The following is a 10236-nucleotide window of genomic DNA, read 5'->3' as shown; positions in this document are numbered from 1 at the left end:
TGTATATATTTATATATTAAAAAATAACACAACATTACAAATCACAGACATACTGCTGCACATTGTAGGAGGGCTGCTTTACATCTTCATTTAACGGTAAACATTTACAAGGTAAACACAGACAGAAAAGTGGACTTTTTATCCGACTCGGCCATGGGAGTTAGCTTTTACATTTAAATGTGGACCCACCCTCAATGTGATTAGAGGTGGGCGGCCAGCATAAACATATTACAAGTCATACAATTAGGATTTGAAACATCAGTGCCCCTACAATCATATTCAATTTTACCCTTCAATAGACATCGCTGGTATCTAATTATTATGTTATTCCATAGTTTAGACCTCTGAGCGGTACATTAGCAGGCTGTGTTGACAAACAAGTTTGTTTCCATTGTTCTAAGGCTCCTCCTCTTTGGAAGCTGCTGGTGACGCTCTAAGACAAATAGGCACACTAATATTTGTAAAAGTACAAATAGCTTGAATCCAAAAACTCCAGTTTTTGTTCGCAGTTAGACATATTTCATGGACCGTGGGTCATACAAGGTGGATAAGGAATTAGCGTGTATGGTCAGTTTGGGTCTTCCCAGGCTATACATTTCATGCCAATGTATGTTTCTGTTCCAATACACTCTGCAGCCGTAACTCTCTGCAACAGTATTCCCCCATTCGAAAATGGTCGTCAACAGTCATGATAAAAACTCCTTCATCCTGGGACCCTCTGATTGGCTGTTCACTGAACACCTCTTTCATACTGATGTTGTGATTGGTCACTATCAGATTCTTTGGCGATAAACAGCGAATGGATTGTTGCAAGCCATATCGTCAATGCCAGAAACAACGTCAACTTTCCACAGTTGACCAACCCCCAGCAGTAATGTGGTAAGTCTGGGAGCCAGTTACCAACACCCGGACTGAACAGAACGTGTTTTGGCGCCTTCAGTTACATACGCCACCCCCCAGATTAAATTGATAGACCATTTGATCTGCAAGCACAGTTTTAAAGGATATTTTGCTACATAATTGCTGTCATTAGAGGTTTTAAAATCAGTGAAGAATGGACAAGAATGTTTAAAGGGTTAATTTGCTGGCCCTGGCTTGCTGTCAAGGCGGATGCAGCTGTGAGCAACAAACAATATTATCCGATATTCTGCCATGGTTGTTAGATATTTCTTCATTTTAAATAACAATATCAGTTTTCCATTTATTTCGGATAATGATCTACAATTTTCTCGTCTTCCCATAAATAAGTGTTAAATAATAATTTCTTAAGGTTAGGGTTAGGGAATATAAAAACAGAAAAAAATAGGATATTTTTGTCTTTGTGTAAACGGTCGAGAAGATTTCTCATTTATTTCTATTTCTAAAGTGTTTCTAATATGACTTGAGGACCGTGCTGGGTGTTTGGTTGGAGCCCAGTTCACAGACAGTTGAGGCTGTTCCAGCTGGGTTTGACGTAGCCTCTAGACTAGTTGTAAAAGACTTCATCTTCGGAGATGGAGCTGCTGTCAGCATGTCGAATGGAGCTGCTCCTTCGGGGATGGTGCCCTGTGACAGAGCTCCTCCCCACCAGCAGGGGGCCCTGTCTCTCCAGGTTGCCTGTGAGCATGTCCCTGATAGATTGGGTCTGCAGGGAGGGGACTGACGGGGAGGGTTCCTGGGTGTACAGGCTTGTCTCATCACCCCCGTCCAGATTGATACTATAAAGCCTCTGGGTGCCATTCATTCTCAGTTGCTGGAGATAGACCCCCTCCGCATCGAGACCTAATCAACAACCATAACAGACAGCATTTATTAATAAAGTTTCAGTATATGTCATCTATAGCTTTAAACACTGGACCCTATTCAATAGAGAAAAACATTTCTCAGTGTCTTCAAACGCTATTCAAAAATCCTTGCATCACCCTCAGTGGCACTTTAGCTATAGCGTACTGTACACTGAGCAGTGCTGGCGTGACATCGCTAGAAATAACCCAACTGGATACAGTATTACTGGCCTACCTGGAAAGAGAGCAGAATCCTGGGTGAGCTTTCCATCTTGCTCGACTTCACCGTCCATCGATGACCAGGCACTCATGGTCGCCTCGGCGATGGCAAACTGCTCAGCAACGCCTGCAAACAAACACTCCCATTAGATATGGCTCGTTTCTTCAATGAGAATTCTCAATGACATATTCTGTTTCCCCCTCCCCTCCACCCCACCCCGCCTCTGACCTGCGGCGAAACGCGCCTCTTTGAGCTCGTCCGTCAGGTCACTGTACTGCTCCTCGTCCTGAAGGGGCGCTGCCCCCCAGCCCTGCTGCTTGCTGTTCCAGCCCTTCCACTCAATCAGGTGGGCCACGCGGCCCTGCGCCATTGCCGTCGGCTTGGTGATGCGCTCTTTGATAGTCGCCACCAGACCTGCCCAGGAACACAAAGCACTGGTTTCAGGTCACCCAGTATCCCTCATACTTCAGTCCTGCAACGTCTCTGAGGCCTCTGTCTAGTTGTGTGGATTTATGGTGATCCCAGGGAGACTGAACAATCTTTGCCTCTTATTCCCAAAGTACCGGTGCAAGGGTTTTTTTCAAACAAAAGACACAAAGATACATTGTTGCGCTAACTTTAGCAGACAGGGTGCTTGACATATGAATTATTCAGGCGTTCATATCCAATGCAGCAGGCCAGATAACTAGCTGCAGGAACTGCAGTGGCCGGTCTGATTGGCAAAGACCATTTGTGAGGTTAGTTTTCAAAATAAAAAGCTCTAACATACATCTATATTTAAATCTATACATGATTCTGATAAAGTAAATATTCTCTACTTTAAGGTATTGATAGCTTATAAGCAACTGCAATACTATTAGCTATTTGTTCAATGGTACCAACTAGTAACCATATTTTGGCGCACAATACCATTGCAGTACTGCACCAAGCTACCATAATCACTGCAAGAAAGTGTAGTGCATTAGGAACACTGTTAAATGCATGTTCTAATTAATCCTATTAGTGTTAATGTTGTGGTTTTGCAAGTAGTTTTAAGGTTGATTAAATTGGTATTATAATGGAATCCCAAACGGGTTATGTTCAACATTGGTGTATGAATGTGTATTTGTTGTACTACATCCACATGTCCACAGCGGGGCAGCATTGAGCCACACTAGGAACCCTTGACTGCCGTATCAGGAATGCTGGCTATTAATCTCCAGCTGCACACTGAAGTGCATCTCCCCTGCAAGCATGCAGTGAATGCAGTTAATGCAACAGCTGTTGACAGCCATGCCTGGGTTAAGGGTCTTGTTATTGTACGAGCCACTTGTCTGGCGTGGCCACTTTCCCCAGTTGCTGTGCATTCTGATCTTCAGCAATGTTGGGATCCAACGTCCTCATGGGCCTGGTGCATCAACCAACCCTTTTAGCACCAAATCGTTTTCAAGGGCAGCAAGTGCTTAATGCTTGAAATATTGGTTAGTGTATTCATTACATGGTCCAATTTCAGGTGCATTGTCTGAACCTAATCACAAATTAACTTTAGCTGGGACTGCATGGGCATCGATTTCCCTGATTATTAAACTGTCATGTGTGCTTCAGTCTCGTGACTGAAACGAACCTTTGCACTTTGCACTTTGATCTTTGTACCTTGTCCTGAACATTTGTTTTAAAAATGTAAAACACTTTTATGTTTTTGCAATAATGGCGTTTTGGAGATTATTTTCCCCAGCGTTACAGAGAGTGAGTCTATTTCTACCTGCTGACCATCTGTTTACTGAGACTCGCGTCCCTGTGTCATACATTTGTGGGATGCATTCTTGTAAGACGGTGTAACTTTTGGATTCTTTTTTCAATGCAGATAGTGGCACCACAACAGATAAAGCTATTAGGGAGCTCACGGTGGTATCCATGGAAACAGCCTTCCTACAAATTTAGCCAATTGCACACTTAATTACGGGAGACAGCAGGAGACTGCAGAGTGACTGGCCACTGGAGAGGTGACACTCATTTACACTGTAACATCTTTATATATACTGTGTGTGTGTGTGTGTGTGTGTGTGTGTGTGTGTGTGTGTGTGTGTGTACTCTTTATAGTTTATAATTTATTATAATCTTTATAATTTAATATCTGTTTTATAAATGAATGAAGAGTCCACTGCATGTCAAAGCCCTCTGGTTCTTATGTTCTGCTCTGCACACAGGCATAATGTAGTGTCCATTGTTCTTAACTTAGCAGCATTTACTACCACCCCAAGACCATGTGTCGCCCCCTGCTGGTGAATACTAAACACATTCACTCCTTCACCCTTACCCAGCAGGGATGATGTCGCCAACTCTGCGATTTCAAATCCGTCGGGGGTCTGCTTCTTCTCCTGCCCAATCCCGTTCACGGCAGGCTTGAAGCATTTCTAATACAAAAACATGCTGATTAATGAACTGATCAAACAGCAGGCTTACAGAACAAAAGAAAGCGAGGGCATGCTGGAGACTAGCACTGTATACTAGCACTGTATACTGTATACTATATACTAGCTTTTATACTGATAGTCTTACATTTATACAGCACTGTCCTAAACAAAGTGAAAGAAAGTAATGACAGAGCAGTGACAGAAATGACAGAATCTCGTGGGCAGTGAATAGTCTTGGTAGACCTTCAGTTGTAGTCAGATTGGCTCAAATGCATTAAATTTGAAAATCCAGACACTGTGATTACCTTTAAGGGGACCCAGCAAAATCCTGTCTGCTCCTGCCAATAAAAGATAACACCATTAATCAGACCGGTAGAGTGACACACAGCATGCAATGCATTAGGTCTGCCACAGATTGCTTTCCAGGAGATTTAAATGCGACAGCTTCCCTCAGAAATGCTACTAACAATGTACGACTACAACACGAAACCAGGGTCCAAAAGTCTCCTTGTGTGTTTTTGGAATATTACCTATTATGTGCAGTGGAGGCCATACTTGGTTTTTAGGGTCCTCGTCCAAAAATGGGCACTGTGTCTGTCTGTCTGTCCCACTATACCAGGGGACCATGATAACTGCACTTATTTTGCACCAGTCTTCACCAAGCTTTTGTCATACACTCCTAGCATCCTACAGACATTTTGGATTGCATTGGGCTCCAATCCAAAACACTTTCGATTTTGATATGAATATTTTTAACCTGTACATGCACTCATTCACTTTCTACTCTAGGCAGTCCAGAAGCATGACATCATCACTTTACATAGTGTAGAGACTAGGGAGCCGACAGAAGTCTCAGAACACATTTTACTCTAACCTTGTACTTGCTATTGGAGTGTGAGGACCCTCTGAATGTTCCGCCACTGGTTGCTATTTACAATTTGTATTTCTGTTTTACAACCCTTTTCTGCACAAATACAAGCCACTCACTCCTGCTAAAAACACCACAGAATATGGTCTATAAAAAAACACACACATAGCTTTGAACCTATATGTTGTCCTGTTCTACACTTAGAATACATGCTTTTCCGTTGAAGATGCCTCCCTTCATGGCTTCAGGTCTCCCTCTAGCTTACCTTTGAAACGGCCTGGTCCTCAGTGCCAGGCTGCTGCTGCTGCTGCTGCAGTTCGGCTGATGTTGGTTGGGGGGCGCCGTGGAGATCTGGAAAGGAACAAGAGCCAGGGGGATATAAAAGCATGTGGAGTATTGTAGCCATGCAACAGAGGACCCAGGTGACTAAAAATACACCCTTGAAACCAAAACAGCAGCAGTATTTATATAGTGTATTAGTTACACTATGTTGGAAATGTGTGCCTGCACCTTTAAATCACAGGTTTGAATGAATTGCATTTGGACGATTAGGATTCCTATATATTGACTGGGGTTGACCTTTATGTATTGGATACAGGATGTGAGAATGAGGGAGAAACATGAGTGAGACTGGTAATCAAGACTTAACAGCTGCACTATGAGCTATGTACACCTCCTCATACCGCGTCCTCTCCTTATAAAGCCTTTTAAAAGCTTACCTCTAGTAACTGCTGTTTTCCAATAGAATTGCTTTGCTTTCCCATATTGTGATCGCTATTGCTTGGGATGCCAGTGGCTGTAGAGTGATGCTTTCATTAGTGGTGGTTGATCTACAGAACTAGCTGAGTTGAAATTAAATAGGGTTTTGTTATCATTTTTCAGCAGTTATAAAGACTTGTTTGTCCATCTGTAAACAATGATTGAGTTTGATAAACCTTTTGTATATATGGCTGATAATATAAGTGATTGTAAAACAATAAAGAAACCAGATGTGATCGCTGTGTTCTTGAATGAAGTCAATAACCTGTATTCCCTGTAGTCATTAATTGTTTACAGAGATGGATGCATAGACAGGAAAAGCCGCCTATACAGTAAACTTCCCATCACAAGCTTTACAAGCATTGATGGACATGTCGGTTGTTTTCGTTTAATAAGGATCTGTTTTCACATGTACATAAAACAAGACTGGCTCTTAAACCAATTCTGCTAATTTAGTTGTTCTTAAGGTTAGAACATGCATGGGATGCATGCCAATGTGAGCTGAAAATCCTAAACTGTCCCACACTCTCCTAGTGCATAAGGAGTCATATGGGAATCCTAGGTGACCTACACTAAGCTAGCCTGTGTTTTTTGGTCTTGTATCACGACTCACTGATATACGCATTTAATCAAAATGCTTTGCTTTGCTAAGGTTTATGGTTTCTTCAGGGTGATGCAATGGTACTGTAACGGTATTTTCCATTTCTAAACCTTTCTGTTGTTTTGTTATAATTGAAGGCATAATGACATTGTAAAATGAAAGGTTACTGAGCAAACAAAGCAGCACGAAATGTCAGGCTCCCTCGCTGGAACAGTGAGTGTTTGAAGGCGATTAAAGCCAAGAAGCCAGACTGCCTGTCTGATAGCAGCTCTGTTCATTCTGGTAGTCTGTAGCTGTGCTTCGGCGAGATGGCTATCAAAGCTGTCGCTCGCTGCTCTGCATTCATCTCCATCCTCCACACTCCGCTCCCGGCATGCACCTGGACTGGGCCAGCGGCTGCTCTCCTGTTGCTACCCGGATTTCCACGGCAACCACAAAGCGCTGCCGTCAACTCCCAGGGGAACTCCTTAATTGAAAGCCTATTTACTGCCACATTATGTGATGCACATGCAGCCGAATGTTTATTAATTCTGTATAAATCAATACAGAGTGAAAACTAATCTGGTTACAGCACAGACGCACGCCGAGTGGAGTTACAGATTTATCTGCTATATTAGAACGGGCATACGCGAGCGTCTCATAATGAGAATGTATGCCGGTGAAAACCTTTTAAAATCATGTTCTTACTTTTGAATAAGCAACATGGCTTTATCACTATGCTCGCTTCTTTAATTATGAATATGCCCGAGAATTCAAATATAGCACAATGTACTTAATTCAAAATGTAAAGTCATTCAGTGCAGAAGGATAGAATAATGCATTATGATTAACTACAGCAAGCGGTTTATAATACATGAATTCAAATGAGTTAAATATGTGCTTAATGCATGCAATTAAATGTAATGTTTAAAAGGCTTTTGCATTTAGAAAGTGCAAAACTGAAACAGGAATATTTACCATGCATTTTGAGGCTGGATGAAAGTACATATTGAGGAAACACCATCTCTGATGTTTGCAAACATACGAGCCTGAATTTGTTTGTTGGGTACAGCGACCTTCACACAGAATCATTTCAATATAATACTAGCAAGCAGGAAATAAATTGAGTCTTAAACACTGAGAAAGCTGTCTGCTCCAGAATGGAAAACTACAATGTTTTATTTATTGACTTTAGATAGGGTATCTACAGTTCCATAAAAGGCTGGATAATGGACGTGTCATATTGGTGAAGTATATCAAATATAATGCAGGTGCTATAAATTTAATACATGCATTGGTCAATTTATTATAGATATTTTGAAAATATGGAACGTAGTTTTGCTGTGATATGTTGGTTAAACTTGTTTCTGATACCTATATATGTATTAATGCTATTTTTTAATGCTATTAGGATTATTCCATTATAGCCCGTATTAGGTTGTGTACAACTGTGAAAAGCTACCACATTTAAACTGTCTTATTCTTATTATGAGACTTCATGTACATTTACTACAAACTGGGTTAAAAAATGTAAAACCCCTGCCTTGACTTGACCGTTCTCCTGGTGTCTGCTGGTGGTCTTAAGAACGTCAGGCTGTTGTTTTTCTAACTGTGCTCATTTGCTTACACAGCATCACAGTTTCATTGTATACCTGTTGGTTCTTTGCATACGCTTTTACACGCCATGCTGCTGCTGTGGTCAGTATATCCCTGTGTGCAAAGTGTTTGCAACTCAGTGGATTAATCCTATATAAATAACTTAAATAATGAGGTAAAAAGGAAATACTGACGTAAATAAACGGCAAATCTTTCAAGAATGGCCACTTGTGGAGGGTGTCTAAAATATGGAACAATTTCATTGTGATTTCAGAGCTATCAGGAATATCAACATGCCTCCTTAAAGGTCACTGTTATTGAATTCTCTTGACTCCTTATTCTTCAGGGAATTGGAGTCACAGGGGGTCAATTTATCAGCCTGAAGGCAAACCTATTGCAGGTTGGCTAAAGAGAAACTGACCCAGTCCAGCTCTTATGCAGAATCTTATACAAGTTTACCAGGTTAAATCTACATGTTCTTTACAGTGTGCTATGCCTTGTGAATCATGAATTAATGCATTTGGCTTGACTCAGGTAGTATTCATAACCTTTGTGCATCACTGAGCCACTGGCTTCACAGTGACTCCATTTAGCACTGTACAGAATCTTAACTAAATATATGCAAAATCATGCATCAGACTGCTATGGCACCTTATTGCATGGCTGTGTTCATTTTTTTTTCTTCCAGAAAAGGAATACTCAAGATCCAGCTCCCCTTTTACAAGTCTGAAGGATTAAAGGACTTCAAGGTCACACAGAAGTCAGAAGCTGATCTGGGATTTAAACATGTGTACCATACGAACTGCAAACATTACTGTCGACAACATTGCAGAATGACAGATGTGTGAATCAGGATCTCTTGCCACATTTGCAGTACATAATAACTGTTGCAATACATTTTTGGAATTTATTGAGGATTGAGGATTACTACTACATTAAATTTAATAGAACATGTCGTTCATATTTAATAGGTCATCGTTTATTGTACTTGTTGGACAGCATTTTTTGCATTGCCTACTTATTCAAGAAATGGCAACGTAAGATTGAGATTAGAACCCTATATTTAATATATTCTTCAATGTACAATATGAAAGTTCAATTAACAGGTATTATAAACAGTTTGGGTTGCCCTGGGTGTAACAGGCTGGTTTTGCATTAGCAAATGTAATGACAGGATCAGTTAAGATGCATACTGTGCCCCAATTCCAGTTCAGCAACAGCTGCACCACTTCTGAGAACAGCTGTAAAGAGCTGGATACCAGTCTTAAAGTTGTTTACTTGGAGTCAGAGAGATCCAAGCGCTTTGCTACATAGGGAGTGAAAAGCAATTCCAGCAGGTACCAGAGCAACAGGCAGGGCTTACCTTTAGAGATGCAGGAGCCCATCGTTTCCAAGGAAGGGCAGGTGGATAGACAAACAGGCAGGGAGGCAGGCAGGCAGGCAGGCAGACGGGAGGCTTCACAGTTATCTGTTCACATCTGGACTGTAAGGGACCATGCTGCAGCTCAGAGAGGGTGAGACAGGCTGAGAAAAAAGACCTGGACGCGTACTACCTCTCCTCTCCCTGTCTGACTGGGAATGAGAGAAAATAACAAACACACGTTGCTGCCTTGTGTGTGCCTTCCCTCCAGCGCTTCAGTGATGAACCCCCTCCTCTCTGCTTGTCAGCACACACACACACACACAGAGGCGTACACACTCACTCGCGCTCTCATACCTCTCCCTGCCCTCTACTCAGTGCATCTCAGAACGCCTGCTCACAGTCTCCAGTCTGCCGTGTGTTCCAAGGGGAGTGACTCAGAGGAGCTGTGGGACTGACACGAGAAGAATCCTGGGGACCTGTCCTCTCTCTCTCAGCTCCGGGGGTCTCGAGGGGTTGAGAGAAGGGAGGGGGAACACATCTCTGTCTCCGAAGAGTCATTTCATTGGGACATATATATTACAATTATTAAACTTAACTGTGATGGTAACCCATTTTAAAGCTGACATGTTCCATACCCATTTTATAATGCACACACTACTTTATCAGAAGCCACACCTTGTTGACAGTCCAGTTT

General features: G+C 41.9%; 1 protein-coding gene across 1 annotated transcript; it reads right to left on the bottom strand.

The window, feature by feature from the left end:
• Positions 1-15: 15 nt before the first annotated feature.
• On the bottom strand, positions 16-9820 carry LOC121328384 (protein FAM131C-like). The gene is made up of 7 exons (XM_041273017.1): positions 9543-9820; positions 5510-5595; positions 4682-4714; positions 4280-4376; positions 2212-2397; positions 1999-2109; positions 16-1761 (listed from the first exon to the last, which is right to left on the bottom strand). Exons 1-7 carry the CDS (start codon positions 9562-9564, stop codon positions 1466-1468), a joined length of 831 nt encoding a protein of 276 aa, XP_041128951.1. The 5' UTR covers positions 9565-9820; the 3' UTR covers positions 16-1465.
• Between the last annotated feature and the right edge of the window lie 416 nt (positions 9821-10236).

Source organism: Polyodon spathula, chromosome 16, assembly GCF_017654505.1.
Source record: "Polyodon spathula isolate WHYD16114869_AA chromosome 16, ASM1765450v1, whole genome shotgun sequence".
Taxonomy (NCBI): domain Eukaryota; kingdom Metazoa; phylum Chordata; class Actinopteri; order Acipenseriformes; family Polyodontidae; genus Polyodon; species Polyodon spathula.
Note: the sequence above shows the minus strand (reverse complement) of the source record. Positions and strands in the feature narration are given on the sequence as shown.

Bases quoted from the DNA above. Each gene is read 5' to 3' on its own strand.
- LOC121328384 (XM_041273017.1), bottom strand. From the start codon at position 9,564: ATGGGCTCCTGCATCTCTAAAG. The intron at 4,377-4,681 runs GTAATCACAGTG...TTTTTGTATTAG, and splicing joins TTTGCTGGGTCCCCTTAAAG to AAATGCTTCAAGCCTGCCGT. The intron at 1,762-1,998 runs GTAGGCCAGTAA...GTTGTTGATTAG, and splicing joins GGATTCTGCTCTCTTTCCAG to GTCTCGATGCGGAGGGGGTC.